At 36.5% G+C, this 24,037-nt stretch overlaps 1 protein-coding gene across 11 annotated transcripts in view; it reads left to right on the forward strand.

Annotated features, from left to right (window-relative positions):
• The window catches only part of DLG2 (discs large MAGUK scaffold protein 2), a 2,066,111-nt gene that overhangs the window by 1,084,928 nt on the left and 957,146 nt on the right, over positions 1-24,037 (forward strand). For 2 of the 11 annotated variants that reach the window (XM_082410121.1, XM_082410123.1), the window contains exon 1: positions 18,757-24,011. The exons of the other annotated variants lie outside the window; for them this stretch is intronic. In XM_082410121.1, the coding sequence (XP_082266247.1) occupies positions 23,934-24,011 (78 nt within the window). In that variant the 5' untranslated portion in view covers positions 18,757-23,933. Of the gene's footprint in view, positions 1-18,756; positions 24,012-24,037 lie in introns of those variants that run through there. 11 annotated transcript variants of the gene reach the window in all.

A 24,037-nucleotide genomic window follows, 5' to 3' on the forward strand; every position in this document is an offset into this window, starting at 1 on the left:
TAATAGTGGGCACATCCATGAAATGGAATAGCATGCAGCCAAAAGAAATCATGTATTTGAAGCATATTGAATGGTGGTCCAATTTCTCACTATAATGGCTAAAACATTATGCAAATTATAATCAGTAATCACACCAGTAGCTACATTTATCACTACATCTGCATCTAAATGTGCACCTATATACAGAAGGAAATATACCAATTTTCTAGGTAGATACCAGAATTACAGGTAAATTTTACTTTTATTTTATGTTGTGTATTTTTAGGTTTTCTACAATAATTAGCAGCACTTTTACCATCTGAAAAAATAAGACAAATAGTTGAAATATAGATGGCATTCTGTTTGTCTCTATTTTTTTGGAAGGTAATACTTCACATGTGATGTGACAACTTGTTTGTGAGATTTTGTTGTATTTCATCAATTTTGCATGAATTTAATTTTAAATTTAACCTTTGGAAAATTAATATTAGACTTTCTTTTTAGTTTGTTTGTAAAACTTGAGAGTGAAGAACAAAACTGAGGTTATGAAATTGCTCTCAGAAACAGCTGGAAACATCATTCAGTGTTGTATTCTGTTTAATGTTCAGTGCCCTTTCACAGGGAACTAAGAGAAATATGAGTCTTGGCATATGTTATTTTTTGCATGAAAGCTTACCAAAATCCCTGGTGTATTTCAATTGCAGGAGTGATAGGCAATAGCATTTTTTTGTCTCTACCATACAGTTTGGCATTTGATTACAGTTTAGTGCTTCATAATATACTGTCTTTGGAATTTCTCCATCTTATGAACTCTCAAAGTATTTTATCTTCTTATTCAATTTTAGCATATTTTATTCCATTTATAAAGTTTTTATTTATTGAGCAAGTTTTATCTTGTAGTAAGTCCTACTTCTTCTACCAGACTGTAAACTCCTTGAAGTCGGGAACTATATCTTATTCACTTCTATACCTCCTGGACCTCACCCAGAATATCTTGCACACGAAGGTAGTAATTTGTTACATGAATAAATAGAATAAATGAGAAATAACTATTTAATATATTGTCTTCTAATTGTTTCAGATTCTATTTTTTCTCTGCCGAGATTGGAAGTTTCAGGAAAGCAAAGCCTAGGATGTCACATACTATTTTTGCACCTAATACCTGCTAATAAACTCAGAAGTATTGCCCACTTAAATTGTTTAACCTTTTGTTTTGCAAAGTAAGTTTAGATGAAATTATCTGAACATGGCTTATTACCACAACTAGTAGTTAACCTTAAACAATGAACAAGGATTTATTTAAAGATTTTGCTTTTGTTTTTAGCCTAATTTATGATAACAAGTGGTTGTTACTTAAAACCACATCATTTCCACTTACCACTTCCAAATATTTGATAAGTACCTATAATGGACCAAGCATCATTCAAGCTAGTAAATAAAACAAAGTAAAATTCCCTGCCTTCATAGAACTTGCATTCTAATGAGGATGGTGGGAGAGGATATAAATAAGTGAAAATGATGTTAAGTGCTGATAAATTTAGTTTTGAAAAATAAAAAGGGAACAACCAAAAAAAAAGCTTCATTGGAAAAAGCGTCATTTTAGCAAAGACTTGAAGGAGGCAAGGGAGTGATCCTATGGCTATCTCAGAATGAGAATTCCAGGCAGAAGCTAGAGCAAGTCATGAGACCTGAGGAGGGTGTGCTCTTGGTATATTTAAAGCACAAGGACCAGAAAAACAGTGACCCATTAGAAGATCTATACCGAAAGGTATGGAAGATCTATACCGAAAGGTATGGAAGATCTATACCTGACTTTGCAAAGTTGTGATGAGGTATAAACTGCATGTAAAGCACTTAGCACAAAGTCTTGTACATATCAAATAATTGATAAGTATTATTTATCATCATTATGTGAATTACATGAGCTAGACTCTTAGAACATTGCTAGAAAAAAGCACCATACACTGATGCCTTTTTAGGGTGAAAACATGTCTGGGTCAAGCCTACTTGATTCTAATACATTATTTCCTTGCATAACTAACTACTTGCTATGTATTCTTTATTTCTGGTGGATAACTACTTATTCATGTTTCTAAATAAAATTATTTAAAATGTGTCCATGGAGCTTCCGTGAATGAGCTGAGGGAGTTTGAATTTGTCCTATCCAAATGCCCAGAGATATCTGGCATGGGATTGCTCAGCAGGCTTTTCATGCAAAGTTACAGTGTTGAGGTAAAGGCCCTGCTGCTCAGAACCCAGTGTTCCATACTCCCTTGGTGATGGTTATGGTCTGGTCGCTCTCATAGACATTAGGTCTTACAGACATCCTCAACGTGAGCCAAGTTCCCTTAATGGATGTGCTGGAAAGAGCTCAGCGTTACTGAGTCAAGAATGTAATTTGAGCTGTGCCAACTGGAAACAAATTGATCATTTTGGCCCACATACCTGAATCTGAAGAAGCCCTTCCCCATCAGGGAAGACTTTCCAACATGATGCAGTTAAATTCCCAAATGTTCCTGGATGTGGAGTCCTGATTTAGATTCGCTGTTAAGCCCTTGAACATATTTTCAAATATGCCCTTTTGAATGCTCAATGGAAAATGGAATGAGGTTCTAGTATGTACTGTTGCATGCATGATCCTGAGTGACATTTTCTTTTTATTCCTTCCAAATTGGGAAAACAATTGCAAATAATTTCCTTGCCTTTGGACAAAGAAAGGGAGCACAAAGTATTCCCAAGATCTCTTGGAGTAGTTCGTCTGTCAAAGATTGCTGAGATTACTAGTTTATAGACTTTGGAAACTTTGTTTCCTAAGCAACAGCGAAAAATAGAGTCAAAATCAATTTCTGAAGTCAAAATTAAGTACCATGGTTAAGTCTGTTTCTATACCAAAACCAAACTAGATAAAATGGAAAAGAAAAACAGATTAATTGGGTTTTCTTAAATTCTTTATTGATCCACTTGTAATGCAGGCCAGACAGAAACATATAGCCAAAATACTTTCACTGTTCCTAAAATGTTAAATGTTGTCAGAAATGGACAGGTGTGAAATTTCATTAGGAAAATTGCTGTAGGTGAGAGGGAAGAGAAGAACAGAAGTTAGGTAGAGATAGAATAAAAAAAAAAAAATAGAAGTTTTGGCTAAATTGTCCTAGTTTCTGCTTCTTTTCTTCATTATTTCATACTTCTTTTTTATGAAGTCATTTTGTCTGTTTTAAACCCCTCCCATTTTAAGAAAACCAAATACATTCAAGATTTAGATGACAAGCATCCTTTTATGTCTTGTTTTAACAACTTTATTGAGGTATAATGACATATGATAAACCACATGTTTAAAGTGTATAATTTGATAGATTTTGACATATGTCTCCATCTGTAGATCCATCACCATAATCAAGATAGTGAACACGTCTACCATCCCCTAAAGTTTGCTTGTGTTTTTTCATAAAGCTTCCCTCCTCTCACCCTGTCCAGTACCAGTCAACAACTGATATGCTCTGTGTCACTAAAGATTTGTTTACATCTTCTAGCATTTTATATAAATGGAACCATAATGGAATCATATGGTATGTGCTCTTTTAGTCTGGCTTATTTCACTTAGCCTGATTATTCTGGGATTTGTCCATGCTTTTGCTCATACCAATAGCATTCCTTTTTATTGCTGAGTAGTATTTCATTGTATGAATATAATATAGTTTGTTTATTCATCTGTTGATGGACATTTGTGGTTTTTTTCCCAGTTTTTGGCTATTACAAATAAAACTGTTGTGAACTCTATACACTATCTTTAAATGAACATATGTTTTCATTTATGTTGGGTAAATGCCTAGGAGTAGAATTGCTGGGACATGTTGTAGATACACGTTTAACTTTTTAAGAAACTGCCAAACTTTTCCAGAGTGGTTATACTATTTTCCATCCCCAAAGTGATTATTCCATTCTACATTTGCACACTTATCTCTCTCACTGGCTGGACATTTTCCTGAGTTCAGTTGGCTGTAAGAACATATCTATTTCCTCTATCTTCACCATGAGGATAGCTCCCAAATTTATGCCTCTAGTTATCGTCTTCCTCTGGATCTTCAGCTCTGCAATTCCAACTGCTAATTAGCTAATCATCTACTTTACTAGTACTTTTATGAGACTATGAAGATGGGGCACTGGATCCATGCCCTAGCTCAGTTCCCCTGAATTCTCTTTCCTTTGGCAGAACCCAGGGTAGAACTGCTTCCTGGCATGATTTCGCCCTATCATGAGTAAAACCTCTCTTTAACTCTTTTCAACTCCTGTGAGACAGAATGGAACTTTCACAAAGACTTCACTGAATACTTCACCGAAGACATCAAGGGATATGAACACAGAGAATAAGAAGAGGGTTTTCTGATCCCTCACACAGCTAGCATGCTCATAGGAGCTGAAGTCCCTGCCCCAGGGAAAGAGGACTGGTACCAAAGGACAGGCACCCTGCCCCCATCTGTAGTCAGGAGAGGGGATTCTGAGGCAGACCTTGGCTGGATTCACACACTGCCACTGTTAGTTGAGTGCCCTCCAGCAAGTTCCTTAACTTCTCTGAGTCTACTTATGTGTAGACTGGAGCCACCTCATAGAATTCTTTTAAGATTGAATAAAATAAGTAATTGTTTGACTCATATTAAATACTTGATGTTAAATTTGATAAACATTTTAACCATATAAAATCCAATACAAGCCTTAGATATCTGTATGTACCTTGACTCCAATGATCTTTTGACCCCTACCTTATCTTATATTCATTGATCTTATCTTTTTTCTGGTTATCACCTCTCTCCTAGCTTTACTACTTTTCCTACCCAGTTTAAATCTGGTAGAAATTCATTCTAATCACTTCTGTTGCATAAATTCTCAACTTTCTTGTATTACTTTCACTTTGTCCCTTGTTTTCACAGAATTCACCATTCAGTAAGGAAACTATATATTAAATAGACCACTGTAAATGTTGCAATGCTCAAGGACTTGGTTTTGAGCTTTTCCACTAACTCAGCTAGTGATCATGGCTTTATATACCAGCTATATGCCAATATCTTCTTTGAAATGCTAGACCTGTATATCCAGCAGTTCCCTTGATGTCTCCACTCAGATGTCTAAAAATATCTCAAAATTAACATGTCCAGAACCAAACTTATTTTTCCTGAGGAACCTGCTCTATCTACAAAATTCATTTCAGCTGGTGGTAAATGTAGCCTTCTAGTTGCTCATGTCAATAGGTCTGGAGTCATCCTTGCTCCTCTCTTTCTCTCATACCCACATCCACTATCTTAAAAATATGTTCAGAACCCAACCATTGTTTTTTATTTCCATGTGCGTTAGTTTTGTCCAAGCTGCCATTACCTTTAAACTTGATCATTGCAATACTTTCTTAATTATTATCTCTGCTTCCAGCCTTGACCCCCTACAGTCAAAATTTTCAAGACAGCAGCAAGAATGACCTTATTAAAACATTATTCATATCGTGTTACTACTCTGAAATTGCTCCCAACCTCATTCACAGCAAAAGCCAACGTGCCCACAATAGCTTATGAGGCTTACAAGTTCTACTTTCTACATTCTCCCTTCACTCACCTCTCTACCTTTCTGATCTTATTTTATACTGTCTTTCTTCTTACTCTGCTTCAGCTACTCTGACCTCCTTACTGTCATCAGACAAGCCGGCCATAGTATTTCGCATAGAATATTCATTTCCCATGTATCCTTCTAGCTTACTCTCATTTCCTTAAGATCTCTACTCAAGAGTGACTTTTTCAATGAGGTTTACCTCAATCAGCCTATCAAAAAATTTAACCACTCTAACACTTTTTATTCCATTTATCTGTTCTATTTTTTCTTTAGCTTGTATCAATATTTAATAGATGATATGTGTTGCTATTTATCTTTCTTATTATTTCCTCCCTACACTAAAATGTAAACATGAGGTAGGGATTGTTGTCTTGTTTAGTTCATTGTTATATTCCCATTGCTTAGAAATACGGTGGGTGCATAGTAACCCTCAAAAGTATTGAATAAATGAATGAATGGAGGCAGGGTTTTTTTTTTCATTACTTTGCTTACTTGACATATATACTCCTATCTTTTCCAGAGCCATCACAACTTGAACAGATCTAAAAATTAACACACCATTACCCCTTTCACTTTTTATATGGATGTAGAAATCCCCAAGGCACAGGTTAAACCTCCTAGAATACACTGAAATAGAAAATGTCAACATTTCCTTCAAAAAAAAAGTCCTCTGCTTTAGAGGAGCTTACAAAGAACCCTCATGTGGACACTATTGACCATGAGGAATAATCAACAAATTATATTAAATCTCTAAGAAATATATATATATATATATATAAAATCTCTAAGAAATTCATTAGTGAAAATTTCATAAGAGACTATAAAATAAGAATACTTAAAATTATAATGAGGGGCTTCCCTGGTGGTGCAGTGGTTAGGAATCCGCCTGCCAATGCAGGGGACACGGGTTCCAGCCCTGGTCCGGGAAGATCCCACATGCCGCGGAGCAACTAAGCCCGTGCGCCACAGCTACTGAGCCTGTGCTCTAGAGCCCGCGAGCCACAACTACTGAAGCCCGTGCGCCTAGGGCCCGTGCTCTGCAACAAGAGAAGCCACCGCAATGAGAAGCCTGCACACTGCAACGAAGAGTAGCCCCTGCTCGCCACGACTAGAGAAAGCCCGCTCACAGCAACAAAGACCCAGTGCAGCCAAAAATAAATAAATAAAATAAATAAATTTTAAAAAATTATAATGAGACAACGGGAGAAATAGAAAGTAAAATGAAAGAAAGGGGTACGCTAAAGCAAATGCTTCCTTTGTCTTAGAGGTATCTGCAAGTTCCCTGGGCTCGAATCTCCAGCTACTTTTGACTTCAAGTGCTCAGCCTATAAAGCACCTGTCGCATTTTTACAGATTCTGTCTCCTTAGTTATTCCTTTTTTTATTCATGCATTTAGAAAAATTGTTTTAGAGCACTTATAATGCACCAGGCACTTTGTTAGACACAGGAGATACAATGGTGAAAACACAAGCATGTTCCCTACTTTCCTGGAATGTTCCACAAGGAAAGCAAGGAAAATATATATACTAAATAGATCATCGTCAATGTGACAAACATTGTGAAAAGTAATGTATTGTGTTAAGGGACTGAGTCAGGGATCCAAATCTCATCTAAGGTGTCAAGAAAGAATGTTTCTTACATTGCTTCTTGCCGTTTTCCTACCATCATCACCCTAACTAAGACCCTCATTATCTCTTCTGCCTCTATCATTCTGCCGACTCTCCAACTCTGACCATATTTGTCATGATTAAGTGTTTATTGGCATTCTCTAATTACAGTATGGCTACAGCCTTTTCTTCCTTCTTTCCCACTATTCCTCAAACACATCTCATGTTTTCCAACCTTTTTACTTTTACTCATGCTGTTTCAAGCAATACATATACTTTTTGTCTTGATCTGTTTTCTCAGCGCCAACTCAAACTTCCTTTCTTATTGAAAGTCTGTCTTCTCTACTCCAGCACGTGGGCTAGTGAATATTATCTGAACTCACAGCACTTGCCCCTTCTTTATTTATTTTTATTTCATCATAAGCTATTGCATGATATTTTTTGTACTGTTACACTCTGTCTTAAAGACAGGAACATTGAAGACCAGACAAGTTTTGAAAATCAAGAATTAAGGGAGGAGCAAACCCGGATTAAGTTACTTAATGTCTTAGAAATATCACTTTCTAATATGTAAAAGGTAGATAATGTTATCTGACTCAGAGATTTCTTGAGATGATCAAATGAGATGAGACTATTTCCTAAAGTGTGGTTTACTTAAGATGGTACATGGCAAACATTTAAAAAATACTTATACTTTAATTTTAATTTAAATTGGAAAAGAAAAATTGGAACTAGGATATAAACCATCAATTCTCTTTTCAAAGAGAATTGTGGTTTACTTAAGATGATACATGGCAAACATTTAAAAAATACTTATACTTTAATTTTAATTTAAATTAGAAAAGAAAAATTGGAACTAGAATATAAACCATCAATTCTCTTTTCAACTAGACTTTATAAATTATTTCTGGTTTTTATTTTACTTTTTAATCTTATTAATAAACATGTATTATTTATATGTTACTTATTACTTATGGAGATGTCTTACTTTTGTTTATTCTGGTGATGACAAGTTTATTTAAAATAAATTTATTTAAATAAAAAGTGAGTCAAATTAAATTTTAAAATAACCTAAACAACAATAGAGGTATTATGTGAACATGCAAAAATGGATGATTACTTATTACTTATGGAGATGAGTCTTTTGTTTATTCTGGTGATGACAAGTTTATTTAAAATAAATTTATTTAAATAAAAAGTGAGTCAAATTAAGTTTTAAAATAACATTAACAATAGAGGTATTATGTGAACATGCAAAAATGGATGAGGGTAGATAAATACTGAGGTAAGGCATGTTAAATACTTTTGTGGGCAAAATACTTTGTATACCTTAAAGATGAAATACATTAATTTCATGTAAAGATGCTTAAGGTAAAGTAGCTGACATAGCGGAGGCACCTAGCAAGTTGGTCTCCTTTGTATTCTTTAAGCCAGAGAGAGGTTACAATTAATATCAGGAATATTTTCAGTAACACTATCTGCAATTGACATTTGCACTGAGGATTTCAGCAGCTGCTGTTTCTGTTCTATGTAGGAGGCAGGATGGAAAAGGAATAGATTATGTGTTTTCATTAGTGGGTCTCATTTTTAAGGAAATGAAAGAAGGAGTTATTTATTTATGAATATAGTTTTCTGTATTAAATTTTGCAAAAGATCACCTGTATCTATCTATGGAAGGGGTGGAATTACAAAGTGAAAAAATGGACAGCTGGTAGGCCATGAATCAACAAGTCTCATTGATTTATCTTTTGAAACGTTGGTTTTCAAAGCACTTTGAACCCTTCTAACAGTGACTTTGATTTATCTCTTAATGTATGAAGATGAGTATGAGGTAAAAATACAAATAGAGGGTAATAATAAATGCTTAATGTGAGTCTATATAGTGCCTTCCTTGCTTCTCCCAGGAGTATGAAGGAGTTTAATTCAAGTGATATGCTCATTCATTTGTTTATTCATTCAGCAAATAACTATTAAATTATTCAGATATATTTATTGAGTGGCTGCCATGTGCAAAGGACTATGAGGATACAAAAATAAATAAAGGATTTTCTTGAATTGTTCACAGTCATTTAGGGGACAACACTTAAGTTCAAAGTAATCACAAATGAATGTCATAAGAGCCAAACCTGAGATGTGTACAAGTGCAATAGGAAATGTTAGTTTTAGTGCATTAGTACAAACTGGCCCTGTCTCAAGGGATCAGGAAAGGTTTCATAGAGAATTACTGAGCCAAGTCTCAAAAAATGTGTAAAGATTTGTCAAACGACAAAGACAAAAAGGAGCAGGAAGTGAGGTGAAGGGTTAGGACTGCAGGCAGAGGAAACAGCATGTACAATGATTCAATCACATAGAATGTGTGTGTCTGGGAAACAGAAAATACTTTGGTGAAGACCCAAAAGATGATATGGCAAGGGGATAACTTCATCAAAGATGGCCATTGGACTTACAAGAACATTCTCTTATAGATCAATTCTTGGGTCTTATTGTTATGGACTAACAGATTATTTGTTTAGGGTGACTTTAGAAATTGATTATAGAGTCCAATACCCAGAGGTAAGACAACTGGTAAAAGTGAAATTAAAGTTAAAAGCAGTGACTCCAAAATTAGCACCCCACTTCCATGGATGGGAGAAATCCTGCTGTTGAGATAGCTAGAATACTGGACTGTATAACTGAATCATAATTGATAAGAAAGTACCCATGCCGAAGGGCTCTAATTAGATGGGTGGTGTTTAAATGTCTCTATTTGTGGCAAGCTTTGGCAAAGCATGTAAATTTGAAGGGATTGAATGGAATTCTCTGTTACAAAATTACTCAACTACCCGTCTTTTAGCATTGTATAGCTTTTTCAGGAAAGCTGTCTATGGTCTTGTTTATTGCATTGATTTTTGTACTCACAAGTTAAAGTTCTTGCATGTTCCATTTGATATCCATTCTTTCTTGGCTGCTGGCTTGATATTCTTGAACTTTGCTCCTCACCTATATCCACTCAGTTCTACATTCCTTTGGTAGTTATTGCCATATCAATCTGTATCCCCAGTTGTAGCAAAATTTAATTGTAAGCATGTGGCAAATCACAACATGTGGATTCAGAACTACTATATAAATTCAGGATCCATTTGAGTTTTTCTTTTTATGAGTAATCTGTAAAATGAAAAGAGGCTCTGAGAAGACTCTCAAAAAAAAAAAAAGCTATTTAGAAAGCTTAAGAAAATATTCATTTGGCTCAGAAAAGAGACATTTGTGAAACTGAAAGTCTTTACATTTATGAAAGATTTTTACAAGGGTTTGGAAACTGATTTGTTTTCTGCACTAATGGAATAAAAAAGAGGAAAGAACTTAAGAAGGTAGACTTCCTAACATTGGGGATGATTAAATACAATCATAAAAAGAGTTTTAAAAAAAATTCTCTGCTTCATAATACTAAGCACGTGTTCTCTGTCTAGACTATCGTTGTTTTTTTTTCTTTTTAATTTTCTTTTTTTTTTGTCCTTCCCTGAAGATTAGAGGATGAATAAAAAATGAAAATAAACATTTTTATTGCACCCATACTGTGTGTCAGGTACTGCTCTAAACAGTTTACATGTATTATCTCATTTGATTTTTATTATCAACACAATGGCATAGTTTCCATTATTACCCACTTTATAGAATTGACATTACTTGTCCAAGGTCACAAATATGATGGCGGTAGTCTATCTCACATCTAACTTGAGGTAATTAATTATCATATGAGAGTGTCTTTTAAATAGCATTTTAATTAGGTGACTTCCTGGCAATCTCTTGCATGAAACATTTCACAATAAATCTTATACATACTATTGTCAGACATGCTTATTAAACACTAAAACCTCACATGTAGGCCAGTTAAATTCTCTAGGTTTTATTTGGGAGGAGGTGGAGGGAGTGTTAAGTTAGAGGCAAGCCAGTTTGACTTATCTGAGTTTGTATAAAGTGATGGCTAGAGCAGTGATTTCTTGAGCTGACTATGGCATCCCAGGATATATGGGACTTAATAGGTGCCCTTGGAGTAAGAGTATGGGGTTTTGATCAGGACAAGAGAGTTGACCTTAGGATCACCAAAGGAATAAAAATGAAACTGAGAGCCCTGCGTAAAACTGAAAACTTAAAAGCATTCTCATTTAATGAGAGGGCTTCTAAAAACTTCATGCATTAGCCCAGGGAAGCAATAATGAAGAGTATTTCTATTATGAGTAGAAAAATGAAAAAAAAAAAAAGTAAATTTAACACTTTTGTGTGAACAGAATAACACTAAGCCAAATATATTAAACATGGGACTGCTCCTGAACTAGTGAAATCTCTGGGCAACTAGCAGAAGAATATGCAAAATTATTCTGTAGCAACAATTGCACAATTAAAGGTCCCTGGGACTTGCACAGGAAGTACAATCTTACTAAAGAAGCTCTTAGAATAAAAATGTACAGTGGCATGCAGAAGCTACCCACCATGAGTAGAATCAACAGGATTAGACTTCCAAGAATATTAGATGAAAAGAGTACCAGATAAGGACTACAAATTGAATATGTTTTAAATTAAAAACATGATAGAGGAAGGAATAAATATCATAATAAAAGAATAGAACATCATGATAAGAGACTGGGAGGATTTTAATATATAGAATGCCTAGAAATTTAAATATATATATATATATATATATAATAATTCATTAAAAATAAACACTCTGTAGATAGGTAAGACAATAGATTAAAACTTAAGATAAAAAATAAGAATGAGGTCTGAGAATATAACCCTGAAAGAAGCACAAACCAGGGAGGAGAAGAATAATAGGAGGTATAAAAGCAATAGGATGGGTCACATGAAAAGGTACAGGAAAAATATAACAGGATATTAGGAGGAGAGAATAGAGAGAATGAAGGGGAAGACGTATTGGAAGAAATAATGACTGATGCTTGTTTATAACTAATCAGACTGAAGAAACATAATGAATTCCAAGCAGAATTTTAGAAAAATATTGTATTGCAACTGTAGCTCAAAAAGACAGGAAGTCTTCAAACAAATCATAGAAAAGAGACATATTCTTAAAATAGAGCAATTGGATCGACAGCAGACATCTTATCATAAAAATAGATACCAGAAGAGGTATGAGATAATATCTTCAAAGTGCTGAGGGAAAATCACTGTCAATCTAGAAATCTTTATTTACCTATGTTATCCTTCAAACTCTAAGGTGAATGTAGACAGTTCAGGAAAAATATAAAAAGATTGAACATATTTAACCATCACAGACTTTTGCAGAAATAACTATTAAACTATATACATCAGTAAGAAGGAAAATTAGGAGGGTTAGGATGCTAAAAATAATGAGAAAATAAATTAATACATGTGGGAGTTATTTTCACTATTAATTGTAAAGTAATAAATAATGGTGATAATAATGACAGATGTGGTCTGGAATAGAACTACTACAACAAGATGGAACTAAAATACTATCAAGTAATAACATGGAATATTGGGTGTAGTATTAAAATCATCAATTGTACAACTTTATAAAACTTAATTTGAAAAATTAGATCAAATGAAAAGGGTGATTAGCACTTCAAGTGTCAATATTTATTATAAAGCATAGTAATCAAGATAATGTGGTATTAGCACAGGTAAATAAAAATAGAACAATCAAAAAAGAACCCAGAAATAATTAAATGCACACTCATGTGATCTAGGCATATGACTTAGGATAAAGATAGACAACTGGCCATAAATATGGGGGGGAATAGATTCCCATCGCACACCATAAAATTATTTTAAAAAATTTAAGAGGCAGAGAGAAGATGACAGAAGAGTAAGACACGGAGATCACCTTCCTTCCCACAGATACATTAGAAATACATCTACATGTGGAACAACTCCTACAGAACAACCACTGAACGCTGGCAGAAAACGTCAGACTTCCCAAAAGCCGTGTGGATGAAAGGCTCTTGGTGCTCCAGCCAGGCATCAGGGCCGTGCCGCTGAGGTGGGAGAGCCAACTTCAGGACACTGGTCCACAAGAGACCTCCCAGCTCCACGTAATACCAAACGGCAAAAATCTCTCAGAGATCTCCATCTCAACATCAAGACCCAGCTTCACTCAACGACCAGCAAGCTACAGTGCTGGACACCCTATGCCAAACAACTAGCAAGACAGGAACACAGCCCCATCCATTAGCAGAGAGGCTGCCTAAAATCATAATAAGGCCACAGACACCCCAAAATACACCACCAGACGTGGACGTGCCCACCAGAAAGACAAGATCCAGCCTCATCCACCAGAACTCAGGCACTAGTTCCCTCCACCAGGAAGCCTACACAACCCACTGAACCAACCTTAGCCACTGGGGACAGATACCAAAAACAACGGGAACTACGAACCTGCAGCCTGTGAAAAGGAGACCCCAAACACAGTAAGATAAGCAAAATGAGACGACAGAAAAACACACAGCAGATGAAGGAGCAGGGTCAAAACACACCAGACTTAACAAATGAAGAGGAAATAGGTAGTCTACCTGAAAAAGAATTCAGAATAAGGATAGTAAGGATTATCCAAAATCTTGGAAATAGAATAGACAAAATGCAAGAAACATTTAACAAGGACGTAGAAGAACTAAAGAGGAACCAAGCAATGATGAAAAACACAATAAATGAAATTAAAGATACTCTAGATGGGATCAATAGCAGAATAACTGAGGCAGAAGAAAGGATAAGTGACCTGGAAGATAAAATGGTGGAAATAACTACTGCAGAGCAGGATAAAGAAAAAAGAATGAAAAGAACTGAGGACAGTCTCAGAGACCTCTGGGACAACATTAAACGCACCAACATTCGAATTATAGGGGTCCCAGAAGAAGAAGAGAAAAAGAAAGGGACTGAGAAAATATTTGAAGAGATTATAGTTGAAAACTTCCCTAATATGGGAAAGGAAATAGTTAATCAAGTCCTGGAAACACAGAGAGTCCCATACAGGATAAACCCAAGGAGAAACACGCCAAGACACATATTAATCAAACTGTCAAAAATTAAATATAAGGAAAACATATTAAAGGCAGCAAGGGAAAAACAGCAAATAACACACAAGGGAATCCCCATAAGGTTAACATCTGATCTTTCAGCAGAAACTCTGCAAGCCAGAAGGGAGTGGCAGGATATACTTAAAGTGATGAAGGAGAAAAACCTACAACCAAGATTACTCTACCCAGCAAGGATCTCATTCAGATGTGATGGAGAAATTAAAACCTTTACAGACAAGCAAAAGCTGAGAGAGTTCAGCACCACCAAACCAGGTTTACAACAAATGCTAAAGGAACTTCTCTAGGCAAGAAACACAAGAGAAGGAAAACACCTACAATAACAAACCCAAAACATTTAAGAAAATGGGAATAGGAACATACATATCGATAATTACCTTGAATGTAAATGGATTAAATGCTCCCACCAAAAGACACAGGCTGGCTGAATGGATACAAAAACAAGACCCATATATATGCTGTCTACAAGAGACCCACTTCAGACCTAGAGACACATATAGACTGAAAGTGAGGGGATGGAAAAAGATATTCCATGCAAATGGAAATCAAAAGAAAGCTGGAGTAGCAATTCTCCTATCAGACAAAATAGACTTTAAAATAAAGACTATTACAAGAGACAAAGAAGGACACTATATAATGATCAAGGGTTCGATCCAAGAGGAAGGTATAACAATTGTAAATATTTATGCACCCAACATAGGAGCACCTCAATACATAAGGCAAATACTAACAGCCATAAAAGGGGAAATCGACAGCAACACAATCATAGTAGGGGACTTTAACACCCCACTTTCACCAATGGACAGATCATCCAAAATGAAAATAAATAAGGAAACACAAGCTTTAAATGATACATTAAACAAGATGGACTTAATTGATATTTATAGGACATTCCACCCAGAAACAACAGAATACACATTTTTCTCAAGTGCTCATGGAACATTCTCCAGGATAGATCATATCTTGGGTCACAAATCAAGCCTTGGTAAATTTAAGAAAATTGAAATCGTATCAAGTATCTTTTCCGACCACAACGCTATGAGACTAGGTATCAATTACAGGAAAAGATCTGTAAAAAATACAAACACATGGAGGCTACACAATACACTGCTTAATAACGAAGTGATCACTGAAGAAATCAAAGGGGAAATCAAAAAATACCTAGAAACAAATGACAATGGAGATACGACGACCCAAAACCTATGGGACGCAGCAAAAGCAGTGCTAAGAGGTAAGTTTATAGCAATACAAGCCTACCTCAAGAAACAGGAAACATCTCGAATAAACAACCTAACCTTGCACCTAAAGCAATTAGAGAAAGAAGAACAAAAAAACCCCAAAGCCAGCAGAAGGAAAGAAATTATAAAGATCAGGTCAGAAATAAATGAAAAAGAAATGAAGGAAACAATAGCAAAAATCAATGAAACTAAAAGCTGGTTCTTTGAGAACATAAACAAAATTGATAAACCATTAGCCAGACTCATCAAGAGAAAAAGGGAGAAGACTCAAATCAATAGAATTAGAAATGAGAAAGGAGAAGTAACCACTGACACTGCAGAAATACAAAAGATCATGAGAGATTACTACAAGCAACTCTATGCCAATAAAATGGACAACCTGGAAGAAATGGACAGATTCTTAGAAATGCACAACCTGCCGAGACTGAACCAGGAAGAAATAGAAAGTATGAACAGACCAATCACAAGCACTGAAATTGAAACTGTGATTAAAAACCTTCCAACAAACAAAAGCCCAGGACCAGATGGCTTCACAGGTGAATTCTATCAAACATTTAGAGAGGAGCTAACACCTATCCTTCTCAAACTCTTCCAAAATATAGCAGAGGGAGGAACACTCCCCAACTCATTCTACAAGGCCACCATCACCCTGATACCAAAACCAGACAAAGATGTCACAAAGAAAGAAAACTACAGGCCAATATCACTGATGCACATAGATGCAAAAATCCTCAACAAAATACTAGCAAACAGAATCCAACAGCACATTAAAAGGATCATACACCATGATCAAGTGGGGTTTATCCCAGGAATGCAAGGATTCTTCAATATACGCAAATCAGTCAACGTGATACACCATATTAACAAATTGAAGGAGAAAAACCATATGATCATCTCAATAGATGCAGAGAAAGCTTTCGACAAAATTCAACACCCATTTATGATAAAAGCCCTGCAGAAAGTAGGCATAGAGGGAACTTTCCTCAACATAATAAAGGCCATATATGACAAACCCACAGCCAACATTGTCCGCAATGGTGAAAAACTGAAACCATTTCCACTAAGATCAGGAACAAGACAAGGTTGCCCACTCTCACCACTATTATTCAACATAGTTTTGGAAGTGTTAGCCACAGCAATCAGAGAAGAAAAAGAAATAAAAGGAATCCAAATCGGAAAAGAAGAAGTAAAGCTGTCACTGCAGATGACATGATACTATACATAGAGAATCCTAAAGATGCTACCAGAAAACTCCTAGAGCTAATCAATGAATTTGGTAAAGTAGCAGGATACAAAATTAATGCACAGAAATCTCTTGCATTTCTATACACTAATGACGAAAAATCTGAAAGTGAAATTAAGAAAACACTCCCGTTTACCATTGCAACAAAAAGAATAAAATATCTAGGAATAAACCTACCTAAGGAGACAAAAGACCTGTATGCAGAAAATTATAAGACACTGATGAAAGAAATTAAAGATGATACAAATAGATGGAGAGATATACCATGTTCTTGGATTGGAAGAATCAACATTGTGAAAATGACTCTACTACCCAAAGCAATCTACAGATTCAATGCAATCCCTATCAAACTACCACTGGCATTTTTCACAGAACTAGAACAAAATATTTCACAATTTGTATGGAAACACAAAAGACCCCGAATAGCCAAAGCAATCTTGAGAACGAAAAATGGAGCTGGGGGAATCAGGCTCCCTGACTTCAGACTATATTACAAAGCTACAGTAATCAAGACGGTTTGGTACTGACACAAAAACAGAAATATAGATCAATGGAACAGGATAGAAAGCCCAGAGATAAACCCATGCACATATGGTCACCTTATCTTTGATAAAGGAGGCAAGCATACACAGTGGAGAAAAGACAGCCTCTTCAATAAGTGGTGCTGGGAAAATTGGACAGATACATGTAAAAGTATGAAATTAGAACACTCCCTGACACCATGCACAAAAATAAACTCAAAATGGATTAAAGACCTAAGTGTAAGGCCAGACACTATCAAAATCTTAGAGGAAAACATAGGCAGAACACTCTATGACATACATCACAGCAAGATTCTTTTTGACCCAGCTCCTAGAGAAATGGAAATAAGAACACAAATAAACAAATGGAACCTAATGAAACTTAAAAGCTTTTGCACAGCAAAGGAAACCATAAACAAGACCAAAAGACAACCATCAGAATGGGAGAAAATATTTGCAAATGAAGCAACTGACAAAGGATTAATCTCCAAGATTTACAAGCAGCTCATGCAGCTCAATAACAAAAAAACAAACAACCCAATCCAAAAATGGGCAGAAGACCGAAATAGACGTTTCTCCAAAGAAGATATACAGATTGCCAACAAACACATGAAAGAATGCTCAACATCATTAATCATTAGAGAAATGCAAATCAAAACTACAATGAGATATCATCTCACACCGGTCAGAATGGCCATCATCAAAAAATCTACAAACAATAAATGCTGGAGAGGGTGTGGAGGAAAGGGAACCCTCTTGCACTGTTGGTGGGAATGTAAACTGATACAGCCACTATGGAGAACAGTATGGAGGTTCCTTAAAAAACTACAAATAGAAATACCATATGACCCAGCAATCCCACTACTGGGCATATACCCTGAGAAAACCATAGTTCAAAAAGAGTCATGTACCAAAATGTTCATTGCAGCTCTATTTACAATAGCCAGGACATGGAAGCAACCTAAGTGTCCATCATCGGATGAATGGATAAAGAAGATGTGGCACATATATACAATGGAATATTACTCAGCCATAAAAAGAAATGAAATGGAGGTATTTGTAATGAGGTGGATGGATTTAGAGTCTGTCATACAGAGTGAAGTAAGTCAGAAAGAGAAAAACAAATACAGTATGCTAACACATATATATGGAATCTAAGGAAAAAAAAAAAAAAAAGGCCATGAAGAACCTAGTGGCAAGACGGGAATAAAGACACAGACCTACTAGAGAATGGACTTGAGGATGTGGGGAGGGGGAGGGGTGAGATGTGACAGGGTGAGAGAGTGTCATGGACATATATACACTACCAAATGTAAAATAGATAGCTAGTGGGAAGCAGCCACATAGCACAGGGAGATCAGCTCGGTGGTTTGTGACCACCTAGAGGGGTGGGATGGGGAGGGTGGGAGGGAGGGAGATGCAAGAGGGAAGAGATAGGGGAACATATGTATATGTATAACTGATTCACTTTGTTATAAAGCAGAAACTAACACACCATTGTAAAGCAATTATACTTCAATAAAGATGTTTAAAAAAAATTTAAGACAGAAGAAAATATAAGATGATTTATTTATGAACTTGAGATAGGGAAAATTTTCTTAAGATACAAAATATACACACATAAAGGAAAACATTGATAAATTTCAGTACGTGAGAACTGTGTATGATAAAACATAAATGAAATTAAAAGACAAGTCAGAGATGGGGAGCAGACATTTTCAGTGCATGTAGTAAAGAATTAGTGTCCAGAATACACAAAATACTTTTATAAATCAGTAAGATATAACCTAATTTAAAAATGAACAAAGGCTATGAATAGAAGGAAGTTCAAATAGACAATAAATATATGAAAAAATGCTAAGCCTCACCAGTGATTACGAAAATGCACATCAAAACTACAAAGAGTTAACAGTATACATTATGTTTGAAAAAATTAATGTCTGATTGTAACATGTCATCTAGAATACAGGACTCACATAAACTACCAGTGGACACATCCTATGATCCTTCAATTACATTTTGAAGTATCTACTCTAGATAAAGTTGCGTGTCCTTAAAGAGAGAGGTACAAGAATGTTTCTTGAACATTCTTTTGAGATGAATTTAAGGTGGAATGGAGTGAGGTGGGAGATTTTGATTATATTCTGAAGAGTTTATTTCTTTAAAATCAATCTGAATCAAATATGGCAAAGTGTTAACATTTAATAAATCTAGGTGGTATGTACATGGCTGAGTGTTGTATCACTTTCTTGTATCTCTGGGTGCCTGAATATAATCAAACATTGAAAAGAAAGGACATATGAGATATTGAAAGACTAAAGAATTGATCGTGATGATTTTGAGAGCAGAAAAAAGGAGAAGGCCTAGCTCATTATGATTAAGAGTCAGTAGGTTTGTTATTTGTAGTGACAAACATTTTTCCACACTTATCCATGACTGGTTGGTTCTTTGGGGCAGAAAAATTACTGTTTGCAACTGGGTCATTGGTTTTAATGTACATATACAACTAGAGTGACCATTTTTCCTATTGTCCATACAGATAAAACATGCAGAAAGTGTGAGCTATTCCTTTGCCTTTTTATGTACCTCGACACTAATTATTGCGCTTTTTCCAGTTGACATTCATTATTGGGCTTATATAGAAACCAAAAAAAACAGTAATTTTCTTTCTGAGCTCCCACATTATTTTTCACACATCTGTTATTATGCCATTCTGCACTGAAATTTATCATTTTATGCATCTATGTCCCCAGCTATATACAACTCCTTGAGAGGAGGGACTGTATCTTATTCAGTTTGCGGTCCCCAGTGCTTGACAATAGTAATAATAATTAATACATTTTTGTGGAAAAGTATTGCTTACCTTTTTAATCATATAAGTAATAACATGAATATATTCTCATTGTAGAAGACTCAAATATCGCACAACTGTATAGACTAAAATGTAACTGTTTTTATCCTCCCTTTTCACTACTCTCTACAGAGGTAACTAACATCAACATTTTGGCATCCCTGTGAATTAAAATTAAATATTATGTTTATCTTCTTTTAGTCATAAATTCTATGTAGTGTCTATTCGACACCTGCTGTTTGATAATAGACTAATATCGGACTTTAAGGGCTATCAACTATGTATATCATATATGCAAACAAATCAAACAAATATTTAAATGTTTATTGGTTTTGTACATTAACTTTTTACATTTCAAACATGTATTTTCTTTGGTATATACCATACACCTAACCTAGATAGCTTTTCAAGCTACCAGATATTAATTTCTAGGGCTTAATATTTACTCTGTTTTTATAATTATTTATGATATATTTAGATGATTTTTAAAAGAAAATCATGTGTGTGCTAGGCAGAAAATGTAGCTGTATAATTCTTAATGGCTTGATTTAAATATTGCATTTACCTTGAGAATTCAGAGGAGACTCACACTGGGTGTGTTGAGGCATGGACCAAAAGCTGCTTCAAAGGATTAATGTTGCATCTCAAACTCAGCTGCAATGGTAGGCTTCTGTCATATGAGAGGTATTAAAAATGAAATTATAAAGGAAAAGGTCTGTCCAGGTACTGATGATATACAGATGGAAAGCGCCTGAAAAACTTGTTTTCCTTACACAGCAGAGCTGCAGGTTATTTGTCTCAATCAGCAGAGCAATGGTTAGAGACTATTAGGATTTACTGTATGCAGCTGCCGCCTTCTTTGTAGCAGGTACACCTGCCCGGAGAGAGCCCAGCAAAGATGGTTGTATAACTATGGCAATGACTTCATTCCATCGACATGATACCCATCTTTAAAAAATCTTTTACAACTGAGAATTGTGGATATGCTTCTATTGCCTCTTCTAGACTTTCCAAGTGTGTGGATTGTCTTATTTTGCCATAGACATATTCAAAAAATATATTTTGAATACCTACATTGTGCTAAGCATTTGCCTTACATGTAGGCCCTGACTACAGATGACCTATTCCACACTGCCCTTTCTATCTCCAAATGCCTGTTTAAGGAATAATAGTTATTACTGTTATCTTTAAAGTTAAATCTCAGCTGGTAGGCCCAACTTATCTTCTTAAGAACTCCATCCTATAAAAGTTTATAAAGCCTCTGGGTCAGGTGTGTGAAGAAGGTCATTGAGGGTTCAGTATAACAGCAAAACCAACCAACAAAATGATCAAGCGTCAAAGATCTTGCCAAGCGCCAGTTTTAGTGACTTAAGAAACCTTAACTTATGAAGAAAGTGCAAAAATTGTTTTATGATCTGACAGTCTCATCAGAGTAAATTAACATTCTTTGATTTCCTCTATGATATCAGTGATTTGAAAGCTCGGTATTTTTTTCTCCCTTCTTTATTGTTGGATTCCATCTTAAAATATTAAAAATGGAAAATTCTACTCATTAATATAGGGACGATTGCTCCCCCTCCCCTTTTCATCGACTTTATTCTGTTAACGGAACAGTCTTTTAACTAAATCACAGCTTAGACAAACGCATATGCAAGAATAATGAATTCCTTTAACATCACAGCAATATTGGGGTAAGCTGTGGTCCTACTGAGTAGCTCTTTGAAAGCTAAGCAGGAGTTGTCATTTATTTATTTGTTGGATTTCTGTGGCTTTTTTTTCCCACAGAGTGCAAGGTGTGATGTGGTGAATTTTGCAGAAGGGTTGTTTAAGAGTGTCGCAAGGAAATTAAAGGAAAGTAGAGTGCATAGGAAATGAGAACACAGAGGAAAAGTAACAGCTAATGGCAAAACCAAACCCCAGGTGGCAGTTAGGCATGTTGAAGAAGGCAGAAGAATCTGGGCTGCCCCAAGGGTACCACTGTTGGCTTTTCAGAACACTGAATCATTTTATCAGAACCTGTGCCCCCGGTGAGCACTAGACATTTCTGTTCAATACTCACATGGAGACCCATAGACTAGGAATCAGAATCCTAGACTCACAGGGCAGGAAGGGGCCTAAAAAATCTTCTGCCCGATTCTCTTATTTTTACAGATGAGGCAAATCAAGCTCAGAGAAAACAAGGAAACAATTTAGAAACAAAGCCAGGGTTTGAACCCAGATTATTCATTTATTCAGCAAATATACATTGAATGCATTGTGTTCAACACTGTTCTAGGCACCAAGGTTACTTTAGTGAGTAACATGGACATGGGGCCTGATCCCACACTGCCTTGTTCTACCTCCGATTGCTTATGAGGATATTCGGTGTACTTTATAAAATGGCCTTCTGTCTAATGGAGACCCAACACTCTTTGGGGGTAAACCTCAAGTGACTTATAGTGAGAGGAGGGAATTCTTTTCCAATTTTCTGTAAGTGTGTTGACATTCTTTGGTCAACAGATGCTCCCTAGGGCAAGTCTTTCAGATCAACTGGAAAACATTTACTGGATTGAGTCTCATTTGTGGATCAGTGGATGGAAGGTTTTCCTTGCTGAGGTGAGCAGTTTAATTTTTTTGTCCTCTGGTAGGATGGGCAAAGGCTTAGACATTATCTCTTACTGGAGGAAACACTTGTCTCTTAAAATTGACTTTACCTTTAAAATGCCTCACATAATAGTCTAAACCCTAGTAAGGTAATTGAAATTGGAAGCACTTGGTGGTAGAATCAAATGTGAGACTTCTTCAAAGGAGAATGGTTTAAGAGTTGCCATAAATCTACCTTCTCAAAAGTGATATTACAGTCCTCCATTTAACACTGGCTATCACTACAAGAAAACTCCCTTGTTAAAAGAAAAGGGAGTAAATTGCTCTATTTTAATTTGAAGGCAGATTTAAGCCCCTCTCCATTACTCAGTCTTAAGGCAGTAAACCTGTGCTTATAAAAGCAGCCCAGGTTGCTTTAGAGGTGGAACCAATGAGTTTAAAAGCTGAGGACCTTCACTCCGCCATTAGGGAATACATTTTCATCCTGTTCACTTCGCCCTTTGTCCCGGGCCAGCCTCCAAAGAAATAAAGTGTTTTTCTTGCAAACTGTGGGTAAGACTGGCTGATGAGCACACGTAGGCTTTTCCTTGGACCAAATGGAGTTGAGGAGGGGGCAAAGGAAGGACACTTCTGATTCCAGCCACCCTAACAGCCCGATCTTCTCGGAGGATCAGAGCGTGCTTCAAGCTCCGGGCACACCTGTTTGTGCCCACAGGGCCGAGTCCGTGGTGGCCCTACCTCTGCTCCGTGCCTGGCAGCTCCTGTATTGGCTGATTTACCTGCGAGGCTGTGTGTGGATCTGTCGTTCCGCGGCCACTGCCGCCAGCACGTACTGTCAAGGCAGAGGGAAGCCAAGCGAGGAAGGCAACCGCCGGAGCCCAGAGCGGGAGGTGAGCCACCTCCCGGAGGAGTTGACTGCGGCTTCCCTTCCTCCTGACACGCATGGAGTTTGGTGGTGACGGAACCGAAGAACTGCAGACAGATACTTAGCCGCCTGGATGTGTGTGCGCTGGCTGGGAAGGCAGCGCCCGCCCGCCTGACCCGGACCTCCTGTGGGCAGGATGTAAATATACCTGCGGACTGGCCAAACAGGACTGCCCTTCCCCCCAGCCCCCTCCCTCCTCCCACCCTCCGCCTCGGCTAACCAGCATGAGAGGAACTGAGAAAGCAGCAGCCTGCAAGTGACAGCTCCAGACCGATTCCGCTTGTCTCTGAGCCGAGGTGGCAAGTTGATTGTGCCGCAGCTTCATTGCGAATTCCTTCCATTGGCATCGCTATGTTTGCCTCTATCTGGTATGCCAAGAAGCTGGGTCGCAGGTTCGTGCACAACGCCAGGAAGGCGAAATCCGAAAAGGTAGGGAATTGAGTGGGGATGGAGAG

The sequence above is a fragment of the Balaenoptera physalus genome, assembly GCF_965194825.1.
Source record: "Balaenoptera physalus genome assembly, chromosome: 10".
NCBI lineage: Eukaryota > Metazoa > Chordata > Mammalia > Artiodactyla > Balaenopteridae > Balaenoptera > Balaenoptera physalus.